Genomic DNA, 17,350 nt, shown 5'->3' with positions numbered 1-17,350 from the left:
TCATGCACTCCAGTTCAGCAGCTGCAGTATTTGTCCAAGCAAAATCTACAGTATTAAAATTCCGGACATCGCACTTGACATCGACGACGGCTGTCGAACTTACAGCTCTGTGTGCAGCAATGAAATTTATCGACCACGAACCACCCCAGAAATGGTCTATATCTCTGCGATCCCAAGGCCACCTCCAGAGTTTGCTCTCTGCACTACGCCGTGGACCCCACGAACGACTTGTCGCGGACACACGCGAAATTTACCATCAGGCAGTTGACAAAGGACATGACATCGTCTTTCAATGGCTGCCAAGTCACTGTGTATTCTTTGAAAACGAGCAAGCTCGATCTTCACATACCAATACCGATTGCGTCGCTATCCCTATGTCCAGAACAGACGCAGCACGAAAGCTCCGTGCGCTTGCTCGCGAGCTTACGTTAGCCCACTGGAATTCAACGGACTTTAAAAACCAGTGCCTCTGTTCCTTGGATCCTAATCTGAAGCTCCGCCTTCCACATGGCTTACCACGACGGGAGGTAACTCTCATTTGTCGCCTAAGACTTGTAGTAGCTTTTACCAATGCGTACTCCTACCTTATCGGAATGGCCACAAGTCCAGATTGTGAAACTTCGGGTGCAAAGAGATGATAGCACATCTTCTGTGTGATTGTCTTCGTTTTAGTGCACAAAGGAAAGTCCTCAGAACCAGGCTCGACAAGATAGACAACCGTCCCCTTACGGAAGCCAGAATTCTTGGTCCCTGGTCCCAGCCGACGTCGGAACGAACTGCTTTAAAAGCGCTAGTACGCTTTTTAAGAGAAACAGGACTTCGTGAAAAACTATAGAATTGTGCGGACTGATGTGTTTTTTCTTCTTCTTCTTTTATTGCGATAGAAATTATATGGACACTTCAACCGGATTTCTGCCGTCGCCGTCGCCGTCGCCGTCGCCGTGAGGTTCCGTATAGATAAAATCTTCGCCGCGCGCCGTATGCCCCAGCGGAAGCGTGCGGGGACGTGCGCTATCACGGAGAGCGAACGCACTCAATCTCCCACGCGCAAGCAAGGAAGCGGAAAGCCAGCGCCGGAGGGAGCAGGGGGGGGGGGGGGGCACTTCTCTGCCAACAACCGCGCTCGTCGCTCGTCCGCACAGTCTCTTATCTCCATGGAGTTTTTTTCCTTCCTCCATGCTTATCTCTCCCACGCGCAAGCAAGGAAGCGGTAAGCCAGCGCCGGAGGGGGCGGGGGGGGGGGGGGCGCACTTCTACGCTGCCAACAACCGCGATCGTCGCTCGCTCGCACCGTCTCTTATCTCCACACGGCTCTGACCTTTATGCGCTCAGTTTCCGTTGAAGCGATGACCGCACGTACGTTCGCCGCTGGGGCGTATCCGCTTGCTGCCAGAGTTTTGACGGTCGTTGTCTGCAGTCATTCAGTGTGAGCTATTCATGTTTGTTTGTGCGCGCTCACACCACGCTTGTTCATTCAGTTAGTAATAGTCGGGCCACATTTTCCAACGCACGCTACACATGCAATGCTGCCCGGATCGGCAGTGCAGCGCTACAGATGTGTCCCTTCGCACGCGCTGCCCACGGGAAGCGCTTCTCATCAACACCACCGTTTCACACGCGCCTTCTCGTGGTCATCGAGTCTCTCGTCATGTCGGTCTACTTACGCCGCAGCACACCTCCTTACTTAATCAGCTCATGTTTACTACAATTCATATTGCTACCAAAGCCGCTCACCTTACTTCGTATGACATTGCTGTGTTGCTATCGCATTCATTGCTTCGCCCTTAGGGCGAAACTGTGACATTTTTTAATCTTCTCTTGTTTTCTAATCTTTTCAGCCCTTACCCCATCCCCTTGTGCAGAGTAGCCAACCGGACACTTAACCTGGTTAACTTCTCTGCCTTTCGCCTCTTATTTTCCTTCCTTCCTTCCTTCAGCGAAGGCGGCCGTAAATGCGAGGGTAAGGCAATTATAAAAGTCTTTGAGTCAAATGTCACGCCTTCCTATAGCAAATCAGCCAAGTGTCATTTATAATAGATTCACGCGTAAGTATTCCGGCGCGTATCGATGATAACCGTGACATGGGCGCTGACTTACTGCTTTATGTATGCAAGAGAGACAACGAAGTTCGTGCGTTCGGCTGGTGGTTCCTTTTCATGCTGAAGTTTTTCTAAGTCTAACAGCGAAGCTGTTTAAGCCAACCGTAATGTGTGGTTCGTATCAAGAAACTGCCGGGCCGTAGCCATGGCAACCTGGAGGGCGGCGACACCCAGGAGGGTGACGCGGCGCATGCGCATGCGGTCTCCCACTCGCCAGCTTCCTCCCTTCCCGACCCCCGCCTCTCTTCTCTCCAGCGGCGCGCTGAGCCAGAAGAAAAAAAAAAGGCCAGAGCTTGCACTAGGCCTCGCAAAGCTCAAGACACAGCGAAGCTGGCCCATTGATTGCGTCTCTTGGTTGTAGCTGTTGAACTTGGCTATGTCGAGGTTTAAACTTAGTTGTCGCTAGGCCTATACTCGTGTACGTCATCTGGGCTAGTACTGGAAAGGCTGCGGTAGTACTGGAAGGTGCGTGGCGATAGCGCTACGGTGCGGGGGAGCATGACGTCATACCAGCTGTGGCGGCGACGATAGCGCGGCGGTGGCGTGGCGTCGCTGGTGTTCTCGTCTACAAGACAAGCGTGGGCTGGAGATCAACGAGCTTATTGTTAGACATAATCTACAAACACTCAATGACGGCTCACCTACATTTGTCGGCAGAGGAAAGGAACAGTCCACCATCGACCTTGCGATGTCAACAAGAAAAGTGTGCCTGGCCTGGTCATGTGAATCTGACCCATCGGGCTCAGATCACCTACCAATTTGATTGATTCTAGAACATACTCCTCGCCGTCAGACTGCCGCCTACACAGTGCCAAACTGGAGCAAGTTCCGTCAGCTGATTTCAGAGGCCCCATCACACGACAAGTTGTTTAAACTGGTGAGCGAGTATCTTCAACAAGCTACCGTAAGACGACGGCAGGGTATAGATAAACCGAACTCTGATCTTAAGCTCTTGAGGCTACGCGCCTGTCAACACCGCGCTTACAGGAGAGCGCAGCGCTCTAAAAGAAGCTCAGATTGGACGGTGTATAACCGCCTAGACGTAGCCATACGGCTGCACACAAAACAACTTCGCCGAAAGAGCTGGGCAGCACTGTGTAGTTCACTGCATACTGCAAATGGTTTTTTGGAAGTGTTTGGCGCATACTGAAGGCTCTCCGAACTCGTGAGATCTGCAATAATCCAACTGCTGCTTTATGCATAACGACTGGCCGGACTCCGAAAATTCTTGCGGAAGCCTTTGCCGACCTTTTCGAACCTCCTATGTCAAGTGACAACGCTAACAATGACCTTAATCCTCTGACAAGTCAGAACAACACAACATTCTTCTATGGTCCAGCCTGTCAGATGTATGAAGCAGATTTTACTCTCGAGGAGTTTCATCACGCGCTCAGCCTCTCCAAACGTCGCACTGCCCCTGGTGAAAATGGTGCTACGTACCAGGCGTTACGATACATTGATGAGGCCTTTCATCAAAATGTCTTGGACGCATATAACGAAGTGTGGCGACCGTCGCTGATCCCCAATGATGGGAAATAATCTTTGGTGATACCAGTATTAAAGCCCGGCCGCCCTGCAAAACACCTCAAATCTTACCTCAAAACACCTCAAATATCGCTATGTTATGAAGCCGATGGAACGAATGGTACTCATCCGTCTAGATGGCAGGCTACAAGAGGTGAATTTCTTTCCTTATGTCATGAGCAGCTTTCGTCGTCACCGTTCAGCCCTCGATAGCATAGCAGACCTCGTATAGAGTCTGCTCGAGCAAACAAGCACTCTGCATATATGCTCTTCCTCGACATACAACAACCTTTTGATTCGGTTCCCCATAAGGCGATTATTATAGCCCTTGTGTATGCGGGAATTTCGGGTCGACTGCTTCATTTCGTGCATAACTTTGAGCGCAACATGAAAGTGCGTGTTGGAGGAGCAACAAGTGAATCTCGCCCTGTTAAGTGCGGTGTACCGCAAGGCAGCGTCTTGTCGCCGCTTCTCTTCAACAGCGTACTTGTTGGACCTCCAAGTCGATTGCCTCAGGAACGTAACTTTCCGATATGCATAGCAATCTATGCTGATGAAATTGCACTGTGGATGAGCCTTCGCACCATGGTCCACGTCTTCGTGGAATCTTGCAGAGAGCTTTGAATGCGACCTCAGAGTACTTGGAGGAAGTTGTTCTGCACATTTCACCAGCTAAGTCAGCCGCAATCGTGTATCATCCAAGGCAACGCGCTCGTCGAAGCATGAGCCGGCTGTACCTCGGAGAGACACCAGTACAATGGGTACAGCACCACCGCTACCTGGGCGTAATTATCGATGATCGCCTTTCTTGGCGCCCTGACGTTACCTCTGTGCGGTGCAAATCCCGGTCGCTGCTCAAATATGTGGCCGCCTTGACTGCTAGGGGCGCTGGCTGCGACCAGACGACAGCACTTCAGGTATATCAATGATCTGTCCTCTTTGGCATGATGTATGCCTTGTCAGTCTTGAACGTGCAGCCAAATGTTATGTCACGGGACCATCGTGTTGCCCTCCGAGTCATGCTTTTCTTACCTCGTGAAGCGCAATCTGTTCCACTACTCACAGAAGCGCACCAGTTGCCCCTGAGCTTGCAAGCAGACCAGAGAGCGCTACACCATATCGAGCGTTTGCACCGAGCATCAGACGGCCAAGCACTCATTAATCGGCTGATTCAGCGCCCGTTTTCTCGCATGCGGAAAAAGGCGGCATTGTATGTGGACATTACTCGCAGTTCAGAAGACACTACTTCATTCACAACTCCGAAAAAACACAACAAATGTTCCTTCCTCATTTATCTATCAGTTTCCGAAATACACAAAAAGACTAGCCAGCCTGTTTCGGCACTATACCAGTTTTCCAAGTCCCACCTATTTGAAAAATTTGGCGGTTATATTAAAGCATTCATGGACGCATCTGTACGCAGCGACGTGCAAGGCGCTTCTGCAGCTTTCTTCTGCACTTCGACTGAGATCAGACGGGTGTTAAGAATATTTCATCCAACCTCATCAACAGCTGCAGAACTGGCAGCGATTGATGTTGCTCTGAAGTATGTACATGAAGAATTAAACGCATTGAAGGTCGTTATTCTTACAGACTCCCGCACTGCCCTCAGCTGACTGAGACAAGCTGCCGATAGTCCAATTTTATGCAGTATCCAAGAATCTGCCGGCTAAATTAGTTCGCGTGGAGTGTCCCTCATTGCCCAGTGGATACCCTCGCACGTGGTAATCGCTGGAAGTGAAGAGAGTGGTCGCCTCGCTTCAAGTGGTGCCCACCATTAATGTGACTGCCCTGACATTTCCTGTATGTTTGAAAACGCTCGTCTTCTGATACGCCGAAACCTCCTAAAGCAGCACCCAGACAGGCGTGTTGCAGACGGATCATTGCCCCCCCCCCCCGTGTTCGTGGTCGCGGCTGGCCCGTCGTGCTAGCGCACTGTTACATAAATTAGGGGTTGGCTCTGCGTTAGCGCGCGAACGCCTATACCGACAAGGACGTGTGGACAGCCCGTCGTGTACGTTCTGTGGCTCCTGTGAGAACCTGAACATCTCGTTTCAGAGCGTCCCGCATTTGTTACGCAGCGCGCATTGCTAATTGGGGAATGTAGACTTGTTGAACTGCAATGAGCCACCCTTGACGATTGCCTGTTTCCAAAGGGGTGTGCTGCTCGACGTGACCAGGCTCATCGAGCCCAGCTAACATTTCTGAAGGATACTGCCTTGGCCTCCCGTTTATAGAAATTATTTGTGTTTTTGTTTTGTTTTGTCTGCGTCTCCGTCATTTCTCTATTTCATCTTTTCTTTCCTGCTATTTTCATTTCCTCTATTCTCTCCTCCTAAAATAGTAGGCAGGCTTTGTACCCATCTCGGTGGCAGTTGTCAGCTTGCTTCTACCCTATTTCCTTCGTGTCCTTGTGTGTATATGTGTACAAACCAAATAATAATAATAATAAAAAGTGGCATATGTACCTTTGTATTATGGCGAATGTGGTCACTGATGGGAAAATTGAAAATACCTTCTAATAAGTTGTCCTCGTAAAATATTGCGAATTGGGCAATGAAAGGTATTCATGATGTTAAGCGTGCAGGAACACGAACACAAAAATATTGCTTTGGTAGAAAGAAGAATACAAGAATACAAGAATCAGCGTCCTCATGAATTTGCGGAAGCATACCACAATCCAATGTGCGGACGCGTGTGTAGGCCATCGGTTGAGCTGAAACAAGAATAAATTACGTCTTTGTATGAGGCCTGATATCCTGGATCGCGTTTCACCTTACAAAAATGTTTTGAGATTTCACAGCTTTCACTTTCTTCGGCGGTGACTCTACTCCGGCGGCAGGCGACGTATGGCGTGGCTGAGCGCGGCCACGCGGGCCCTATCTTGAAAGCAATCTGCGATGGGTACAGAGTATAGGCGCGCGAGGGCTGATAGCTTCGTATGCGCTGTGATAGCTTCGCGTGTCGCGTAGAAGCGAGAGGCAGCACGAAGGTCAATTTGCTCACTGCTACTGTCGCTCTTACTCACGCCAGCGTTTTGACAGCGGATGCCCGCGGTCATCGAGTGATACGTGCCCATGTTTGCTTGGGTGCGCGTGACACCATGCTTGGTAGTTTAGTTAGTAAGCGAAGGTTTACAAGTTTACATGGCCGATAAATTTCCTCCCCTTACTTCGTAGTGTACTAATAATTTGCTATCGCAATCGATGCTTCGCCATGCTGGGTGAAATTGTGACTTTCTTGTTGCACTGCAGATAAATCTCTCTCTCTCCCTCTACACTTCTCTGCCACCAAGGATTGCCACATCGACAAAAGAAGATAACTCGGACTAGAGACTTCACTGAGTAGTTTTCTTCTTCTCAAAGGAGATTGTTCGTTGTAGCTGCGAATGTTTGCTCCACCAGATGCAACACGAAACTGTGAAAGACTTACTGCGCATAATATTGCGCCAGATATATAGCGTCACTGCTTCACGTTATGGGCAATACTGCAGCCTTAAAACTAAACGTTTTCATTGTTGTTCGGAAGCCCGAAATAATGCAAAGGAGTAAAATGAGCTAAATTACTCGATGAGGCGGGCATTACTTCTACCAGAAATCAAAATGCTTAATTGAATATTTAACATATTACACTAATCAATTTAAAAAAAGTAAGTTTACAGCAAACATTTAAATTTACGAGTTGTAACCAGTGAGTTCGCAAGGCGTATCGACTTGGAACGAATTATCAGAACTACACCAGTTTCTAGGTGCTAACATTTTCAAAGGGTCTGACGAAATGCATTGGCGCCCTAGTTACTTTTGTGCTTCAATGCCAAAAACAGCGTTTTCCTGAAAAAGTAAGTGGAACGACAGTGCATCTTTACCTCAAGCTTGACCAGGCATATATTGAAACCGGTGCCATACTCAGGATTCGTTCCAAATCGATATGCCTTGCAAGCTCACTAGTTACAATTCGAAGATGGAAATACGTGCCGCAAATGAACTAATTAAAAAGTTACTTATTATAATGAGGTTAACTATTTAATGAAGTATTTTGATTTTTTGTATAATTAATGGTCGCCTCATCATGTAATTTAGCTCAAGGGTTACCATTATGCTATCTGATACGGGCAAATTTTTAAAAATTAGCGCAGCTAAAGAAAAGCCTTATGTAGCTCCTATACCTTGAGGTGCACAAAGACACTTCCTGCAGTTTTTACGGATAAATTTGAGTTGTACAGCGAAATTGACATAATACATGTGTTCACCGGAAATGTTGTAAGAGAACATGCCCGCTATTTTATGAACTTTTTTTCTTGGATTCGAAGATAACAGCCACCAGATGCAGCCATGGAAACACTTTCCTTGCTAGCTTACGCTTTTCACATAGTAGGGGGTGCCAAGGCATGCCTGCATGCTTTATCAACGTGCTTACCTTTACACAAGCCTTGAGGTTTATACCGGAGTACAATGTTCTGGGCGCGATTGCGTCTCACATGGTATCTCGCAACGCAGAACAAGCGCTTTCTGGTTTTGGTGTTGTTATACTAGTGGGCTTCACGTCGTAGTGTAAGGACGATGTCGAGAACTTTACCAGATACCGGTGTTGGACCAAGCCGGCTTTCTCTCGGTCGGGTTGAATGTCCTTATCATATGGGGATGAAATGGCTAGCTTCTGTACAATTTCCTGGTTAGTTGTACGTGGTGATATAAGCGCAGTATCACGGTAGGTTTAGGCTTTAACCATCGGCAGCCCCAGGAAACATCGAAAACAATTATACTTACGACTTTTTGCGGCGAAGCGCAGCGAGCTCTCGCCGGGTTTTAGTACTCGGTGCTGATTCTAAAGATGCGTGCCCCACTGTGAATACAGACCGCTGATGCACAGAAAAACACCGCGTCACGTTATCACGCCGTAAGGGCTTCAACAAAGGGACGCACTATTTGTCTTGTGTGTTTTGAGGCGCAACAATGGTACCTTCTTTATGTCATTCGAGCTTTCCCTGCCTAGTAATCTTTCGATTAGCATTAGTCAAAATCTCAGCAGACGGCTGGTATCAGACATGCCAAAAAAGGTGTCAAATAAGACGCAAGGTGCCAACCATTCAAAAACACACATGTATAACAGTAATAATTAAATAAAAAAGACGTAAGTGCGAATGCTCAGAGCTCAATAAAAGGCATATCGGCGAATTTTCTGAGGTGCCGAAAACATTCTTTGGCCGCCCATGATCGATAGCCAGCGCTTGGGTGACACATGCCCCGAGCAAACAATGGATATTCTTGCCGTCAACACATATGTTTTGCGATGTAAAAGCGGAATCCCCGCGTATGTGAATGATCTCTGCTTCGAATTCCACTTTGACACCACACCCACAGGTAGAGAAGATATAGTTTATCAACGGCCATCTGTGCTGTACTTCTTTTGTTTAGTAGCGCATGCGGTCATGCGTGGCACCTTTTGCTAAATAAAGCACATCCGCCGTCACTTCTCTCACATCGCATGCACCATGCTGTGGAACATATGGAAAACAATTTTCCGGAGTAGCTACTCCGTTTTAGAGAAAATTCTTGTGAGAAGATTCCACCGAGCCTCGTAGTTCAAAGACATTCAAAATACACACACGCAACCACTGCACAGCGAACGAACAAAATCCTTAGCTTGGTCTATATATAGTAAGCTAAACGTGATTACGTTATTATGCGAAGCTACTTTGAACTTAATAGTTGCATAATCAGTTTAGATTTTGTACTTATTTCATCTGTGTTGTGGTCTCAATGATGCATTGATACGCTTAACAGATGCCCATGTGTATTTATGTAGTTTCTGTAGCCTCTGTATACGATAACGCCTTGAAATTTATCTCTGTTACGAGAACAAGGACACTTTGATAGCTCGTGTATGGGGTACCAGCGTTGGCCAGGAGGCGCTACTGTAGTTTGTGTGTGCAGCATATGTATGCTGACAGCATCACATAGGGAGGTCCCGAAAGTAATGCGACATTTTGGATGATAACAGAGGCGCGCCTGCATCAACGTTCGCTATACAGGGTGTTTCGACTTAACTTGGGTCAAAGCTTAAAAATATGCAAATGCTACGTAGCTGGACAGAACCAAGGTAATGTTTGCCGTCGCTTGGAGGTACTGAGACTATTTTTCGCATTCCATCAAATTAGATAATTCGCGTTAATTAATTAACTTCTCAATTATTAGAATTGTATTAAAAGCGTCAATGAGAAAATTGTACAGCAACATAAGAAACTCCCGACACAGCTTTCTGTTGCTCAATACGTGCTACATAAAAGTGTTTTTTTCCGAGCATGAAAGAAGCCCGCGAATACACGCAAAATTGCCGTGCTACTGGAAGCTCGAGGCACTTTGTGTATATTCACGGGCACCTTTCACGCTCGGAAAAACATTGTTATGTAGCACGTATTGAACGACAAAGAGCTGCATCGGAAGTTTTAAAGCGAAGCTTTCTATGTGTCACTGATTCGTTCGTGAGCGCCGAAAACGCACTACAGGAAAGCCAACTTACACAATAGAAGAATCTGCGCATCTGCGCACACAATCGTAGAACACTACAGTTTGCATTCGCAGTTGTACCGATAAGAACAATGGGAATTGTAACGCCACGCTACCCAGATGAACTGTATGTATCTGCATTGCATTACGCGCGTCACGCAATGCATTCCCGGCCGTCATCTTTGGTAGGCCGCGGGTGCAGCGCACGGCAGAAGAAGAGGCTGCCATACGCGAACGTAAGCGCGAGCGCGATCGTGCCCGTAAGGCCGATCCCGTGTATCGGCAACGGCATGCCGTCCGTGAAAGTGTGAGTGTGGGCGTGTAATCAACGGCTACATGACCTAAGTTAAAGGCTATGCAGCTTAACGAAATGTGTGCTCATTCAACGTCAACGTTAAAAAAATACAATCCTAAACAAGCAATTAAATCACATATGCATCGCATCGGGTCGCTCAGCATTTCTTGGGCTCGTTGCGTGGTCGTTGCTTTGGACTTTGATTCAGTTTACATAGGCGAAAGCTTCGCGTTCAACCATGTTTCTTTAAAAAACCTTTGACAAACCCTTGACAAATGAACCGATGACTGCGCCTATACGACGCTTCACATCATACCCTCGATTAAGCAGCTGGGTTCCACCAGACAACCTAGGATTTTGATTCGAGAACTTTTATAAATCGACATGATACGGATTGAGCAATTATGTTGGCACCTAAATGCTCCATGGGTATACCTTCGCGTGAGTGTTTCGTCACAGCCGAAAAGCCTCCTAGGAAATCACATTATTCGCTTTGTTTTCTATTTGCCGTAGTGACTGTGTTTCTCGTGCTTGGCTGTGGGGTTTGGCGATTACAGTGTAGACCGCTTATAACGTAAGTCGCCGGAGTCGCGAATATCCGCACTATAAACGGTACCGCACTATAACCAAAACAACTATTTTATTGCGATAATGGACACTCCAGGCGCATTTCTGCCGTCGCTGTCACCGTGATCTAGTTTCCGTATTCGCTAGTAGGTTGGGTGGTTGTTTCTAAAGGGTGATCGGCTGTGAATCTTGCGGTGCTACAACACCGATAAAAATAATTAATCATTAAATACAAGTGGTATTAAAGCAATTTTAACAGTACGATAATAAATAACCATGACGAAGAAGCTTGATTCTGTTAACTATGTTATTCTAAATATTAAGAAACATAATACAGAGGAGATGCTACTAGCATCATTACTTATTATTCATGAGAATACAAATATAATAATAAAATTAGCATGGCAGTCTTTTTGTATCACCGAGCAAATTAAATAGGGTATCACATACGTCCATGTTGCATAAATCCAGTGCCGACACCCCTACGGAGAGTAGTTGGGGAAGCGTAAGACCCAGCCCAAGCTGGCGAAGGGGACCTAATTCTCTTAGTCGCTACCGAAGAAACATCGATATGGTCATCCTTCTTAACATTGGCCGATACTTGGAGCTAAGTGCCGTGTGGTTATCCGTGCAGTGGGTTGATTTTCTTGTGCTCACGCGTGTACAACTAGGATGGTTATTTCCTAGTGTGCGCTCACGAATCCATTCTAAGAGATGTCATCAGGCTCCAAGCTGGCGCTGGCAGCGATGCAGGAACAAAGAGCACCAGAAATACTTGTGTGCGCAGCGGCCTAACCTAGCATACAAAGCTAAAAAAACTTTCGCGTACTAAAGGGCAAAATAGAGGGAATGCTTGTGCACAGTTGTTAAATGTCAAGCATACCATCTCCTTCTCACGTCAGGAAAGCGAACACGCCTCTCCCCACTGCCCCCACTGAATTATTCATTTTGGTGGTATTTTTTTCTGCATTCTAATGAGGTTTTCATGTAAAATGTGCAACGGGATAATAAGAAGCATTTGGGCAGAGCGTTTAAAAGAACTTTATTTGGAAAGCCACGTCTCACTTTTGGCAGAGCAAACCCTGAAGTTAAAGATCATCGAGAGTTTCATTGTGGCGACAGCTAGCGCTCACAAGGAAGTCCGAGTGGTCACACCAAATCTGATTATAGCGATGAAACCGCTATTTCGAAACTCTTTCTGCGTTTGGTGAGCAAAGAAAGAAAGAAACGTCCAACGGCGCTGCGTTTTGGTTGCACTGCCAGGTCAAGCTGACCACTATACAGCAACAGGTATACCCCAGCAGTAGATCATAATGCCATAACAACTCGCAGATGACCATGAGGCAGAAGTCATGTGGACGTCGACAGAAAATCAACGAATTATGGAATCTCTGAACGCTGTCGCATATCAATCGTGCGAGTGAAGCGTGAAGAGACGCGAGTTTTTTTTTTTTTTTTTTTTTTTTTTCTTGAACGCCTGCCTACAAGCTTGAGTTTGGCGGCAAAACCACATTTGATAGTATCACCTTGGTTTCATCTCGGGCACCAAGAGAGAACGCTACTGTGTTGGATCATCGGATGGCAGCGTTCAAGAACGGAAGGAGGAATCCTCTATAAATGCCACATAAACGTTGTTATTGACCGTTCTTCGATGACCTTCTCCACACTGGTAGAGCCAGACACGTCTCTGATGTTTAGCTTGAATTTTTCATCGTGTCTGAAAACAAAACAAAATATTAAATTAGGGGATTTACCATCCCGAACCAACTCCTAGCCTATGACAGACACCGTACACTGCGGAGTTTCTAATAGGTTTTGGCCAATTGGGTTTCCTTAAAGAGGCCCAGATGGCGCCTCAGGAGAGCTCGTAAATAGAGGTAATGCTGTTCCGAGTGCACCTGATGCTTGGTCTGAGCAAGACGATAACTAGTAAACAAATAAAAGAAGGCTAAAAGAGTATTGTTTCGTCCCCCCGGCCATAATATCATTTAAATCATATGCCGATTCTAAATAATCCGGTTGTTGTAGTTGTCAGTTACTGTACATCTCTTAAAGCAGTCTTTGATGAGTGCGAGGTGCATTCGAAGCTTTCACGCGTTGTCGGCTTTTTTTTTTTTTTTTTTTTTTGCAAAATGTCACTAATGAATTTCAACCTAACCTCAAAGTCATCATCCACCACGCAATTACTGCCACCTGATATGGGCAACCACGTCTAAAACCAATTTTTATATGCTTTTACGTCCGCAGAAAAGAGTAATAAGACATACATGAAGTCAGTTACAGAGCTCATAGGCACAATCTTTTCCTTTAATACAATGCTTTTTATATCGAGCTTTTTTTTCAATGAATTACTGCTTTACCTCAGATTTTCTCTGCATAATATCTCTGATCACGTCAAGGCTTTTTCTAAAATGACACGCCGATATTATGATATTTCTATAAAAACCAATAAATATTTAATTCCCCCCGTAAAGGCAAAGTTATACTGGTTACAACGTTAAGTACGACGTACGCCTGTCATGATGTTTAAACTTTGCCTCGTGCTTTGTACAAGCTATATATTTTATTTAAAATATCTAAGTGTACTGTTTTGTATTTCCCATTTGTTTAAATTGTTTTTAGAGTACGAATTTGTCATAGATGTTTCGTCAACCAATGTTTAATATTGCATCTTGTGTCTTTGATGGTTGAACTGTTATTTTTTCATCGCATTCTGGCATGAATAGCGTCTGCATTCTGCTCCTTATGATGCGCGTCTCTACTTGATTTCTGAGCCCCAGATGTTATCGAACGGCTTTTTGTGGCTTTTGGTCTGGACTTCATTGCCTGACTGCGACGAATAAAAAGCATTCACTAACGTAAGCCACGGCTGTGCGTGTTTCCTCTCGTACGTATCGTATTGTAGCGCTGGACGCATGATCATGTCATGGGAACATATATTTGGCAGGAGGATCACTTGGAGGGGTCAGAAGCACATGCCTCTACACCATTCCGCTTATATATGATCGAAGGCGTTATGAGGAATGAAAATTGCTCAAAAATACTTAACAGGAAAAATTGAAAAAGAATCAAACGGTGAATGATGCTATGTCACACTCAATTGTCACTAATTATGTCACACTACCAGCTCTATCTTCATAAGAATCATGAAGTCAACTACATCCATCCGAATTAAAGAAACATTCGCATGTATACTAACAATTCTGTTTATAATAATCCTTAAGTCAATCTTAGCCATCCCAATTAAAGAAAGCTTCGCAGATATACTATATAACCTAGTATGTTTAACAATCACTAAGTAAATCACAGCCATCCCAATATAGTCGTGGCGTACAGAGGCAAATCTTAGTACGTCTGTGCTATGCGGATGTGGTCTTGGTCCTGACGTTAAACACTCGATATTCAGTTTCGGTAAAACAAAACAACACATACTCACGTGTTGAGCACGATGACAACGACTGCCATCTCTGGCGTCAGGAAAGCTGCGTACTCTATCTTAGGTGAACCTTGCTTTATACGAGACTCAATCCTCACACTGCCCCTCGGAAGGAATTTACTGTGGGAGAAGGACGGTCTCTTGAAATTACTTTCAGCTTAAGCCATTGCATTCAATAGAAGACGTTGTACATTTAGCACATGTAATGCAAGATGTGGACCTTGAGCAAGAGAATCTGCCTTCATGACCTCAGATAGAAAAGTGCTTACCTGAAGTGGCCCAGTGCGTAATACATTGGCTGCTTGTAAAACTCCTGAGCTGTGGAATTCACGATAATGGGCGAGTCGACGAAGTTTTTAGCCCAGTTGGGGCCACCTTGAGTATTTAAAGCTAGGTTCCAGTCCGTCCACCCACTAGCCCAATGGTTGAGGTCCTGCGCGTCATCAATGAAGAACGTACACATGTAGCACATCGCAGCAAGTTTGCAGTACTTATGATGTAAAATTTCCATAATGCCAGGAGTTGCTATGGCCCGACCGTTTCAGTCATAGAACAGTCGCCTCTTTATCCGCTTAGTTACGAGGGAAATACCCGCGAAACACGTTTTATTGCGATAGCAATTATATTGTTGCGCAGTAAGATGATCAAGCGCGCTCTATAGAGGGACAGGTGACTGGATGTCTCACCCTCTAGCCCGGTAGTCGCGGCGTATGGCTGTCCGCGCTGCTGAGCGCATATACGACAATGTGCGCCCTATCTTGAAGGTAATCTGCGGCGGATGAAAAGTTTGGCCGAGCCAAAATGACTTATCGCTTCATGTGCGCTGCCTTCTCGCGCGTCTAGCGTTAGAGGACGCGTAATCTACAAGTTTTGGAGACATGTGGAGACAGCACGAAGCGTTCGCTCCCTGAGGTCGGCGCTCTTTATCACGCCAACGCTGGGACAGCAAGTGTTCGCAGTCATCGAGTGATATCTCTTCATGTTTACCTGTGCGCACGTGATACCGTGCTCGTTGATTTGATAAGTCAGCGAATGTTTACTGCAATTTATACGGTCCATAAATGTATGAACGTGTAGTTGTCTAATACTTTGCTATCACTATCAATGTTTCGCCTTCCGGACGAAACTGGGACTTTTTTTTGATGAACCAATTGTATCAGTATTGCTATAGTTCCTGATTTCAGCGGCTGATTTAGAATATAGACTACATGTGCTTTCTTGGGAAGGATTGTTCACATTAAGTTATACTTCGTTTTTGTTCGCTGAATGGCGTACACAGTCCACATGGCAATTTCAATATAAATGCTTAAACTGTCTCACTGTCTCGTGCAGCAGGCATCCTACGTTTAGAGAAAGAGGGCCTCACCTGGAGTATATCGATGGCGTACTCTTCAGCGCGTTCCCAGCTGCCTAACTTGACCTTTTCCCCATCTTACTTCTGTATCCAGTGCAGGCCTCGGTCGAAAGGATAAACTTGTCTGGGTGGCTCTTGTGAACCTTGTCGAGGACCCGTGGTCCGATTAGATGGTTCATGTACCAATGAAAAGCGATTCCTTGGACGTACTTTGCCGCTTCAGGATCGCCTAAAACCTATGTGTTAGGAGATGTAGTAAATGGAAATCAAGTTTCAGTATTGTGTAAAAAACAACTGAGCAGTCAGACACTGGCTTGCCTTGTTTGTTAACCATCTCAACTGCCGCTTTCCCATGGTCTCAGCGTTTACACGGTGAAATACAATCAGTAATCTGTAGTTATAGAACTCATATGTACACTCTATATAGAAAAATGGAAAGAGCAGCTGCCCATTGCCAACAATCACCTTTTTTTTCCTATAAACTGTACATCTTCAGTGAATTAATACGTCTACTGAATATATGCACCTCCCCCCCCCCCCCCCCCTTCTTAGGGGGAGTAAAAAGATGTTCATATTCACATAGACCAAATGAGAATACATGGGACTGGTATGATGAGCTGAATCCACCAACGATGCAATTTTTAACAAGTTTTTCGGAGTCTTTGTGGATAAAAATTACAAATACGTTACAGCCCATCTTCCAATGTGCGCAGCCTTAAGTAAATATCCTCCATCGTCAATGAGCTGCAGACTGCGGTGAGCGTCCTTGCAATATTCTGACTCGGTATTCGTATATTGACCCTTTTCGTGGGGCAGTTTGTTTTAGAGAAACGAGATGGCGCTTACGGCGGTGCGCCATGCGTCTCCTCAGCGACCGCGCACGAATATACGAAACCATTACCACATCTACCTTGCTTCTGTCCGATCAGCTGCCGAAAATGCAACTGAGTTTTCGCTAACGCACTGTGCTCCAATCATGGTGGATTGAATCATGTGGATTGAAGACGTGTGCAGTAGTTGGTTGCAAAAATAGTGACTGGAATCTTAAGGAATAGAATGAATCTGTGTGGCCAAGTTCGCGAACTGCTGCTGCAACTGTCCGAACGTGTTACCGGCTCTTCGAGATGTACGACTTTCCTCGAGGATACAGAAATTTGCTCATCCGCCAGCCTTGTATCGCTATCCTTCAAAGAAAGGGCTTGATTCCCAGGCGTCGGCAAGAGTGAGTATTGTTTAACCACTCGTTAAACAATGACAAAGAGAGTATACTCTCTTTGTACTCGCTTCCTGTCATAGTAAGTTTCGCGCACGTTATCTATACTCATCTGTCCAAAATGACACGAACACTTACGCCCAGTCTATTGCCGACGTATCAATAAGTGAATGGGCGTACACTTGAATATATGCGCACTGTACACGCACAATAAATGACGGACTACACCGATGGCGCACGAATGGTCGAATCTGAATGGTTCGTGACGGTCCACAAGAGTAAGCGAGTTACTAGCTGTAATACATATTTGCTACAAGGTATTACAATGTACAAAACAGCTACGTTTCAAGCCTTGT

General features: G+C 45.8%; 2 protein-coding genes across 2 annotated transcripts in view; both read right to left on the bottom strand.

Moving 5' to 3' along the window:
* The window catches only part of LOC119442347 (lysosomal acid glucosylceramidase-like), a 30,052-nt gene extending 21,445 nt beyond the window's left edge, over positions 1 to 8,607 (bottom strand). Inside the window, exon 1 of the mRNA XM_049662066.1 lies at positions 8,390 to 8,607. The gene's annotated coding sequence lies outside the window, so the exon portion shown is untranslated. The remainder of the gene's footprint in view (positions 1 to 8,389) is intronic.
* A 3,414-nt stretch (positions 8,608 to 12,021) lies between these two features.
* The window catches only part of LOC119442346 (lysosomal acid glucosylceramidase-like), a 46,564-nt gene continuing 41,235 nt past the window's right edge, over positions 12,022 to 17,350 (bottom strand). The window contains 5 exon segments of the mRNA XM_037707187.2: positions 12,022 to 12,708; positions 14,428 to 14,547; positions 14,697 to 14,860; positions 15,794 to 15,861; positions 15,864 to 16,017. Of these exon segments, the coding sequence (XP_037563115.1) occupies positions 12,603 to 12,708; positions 14,428 to 14,547; positions 14,697 to 14,860; positions 15,794 to 15,861; positions 15,864 to 16,017 (612 nt within the window). The 3' untranslated portion in view covers positions 12,022 to 12,602.

Source organism: Dermacentor silvarum, chromosome 2 (assembly GCF_013339745.2).
Source record: "Dermacentor silvarum isolate Dsil-2018 chromosome 2, BIME_Dsil_1.4, whole genome shotgun sequence".
Taxonomy (NCBI): Eukaryota; Metazoa; Arthropoda; class Arachnida; order Ixodida; family Ixodidae; genus Dermacentor; species Dermacentor silvarum.
Note: the sequence above shows the minus strand (reverse complement) of the source record. Positions and strands in the feature narration are given on the sequence as shown.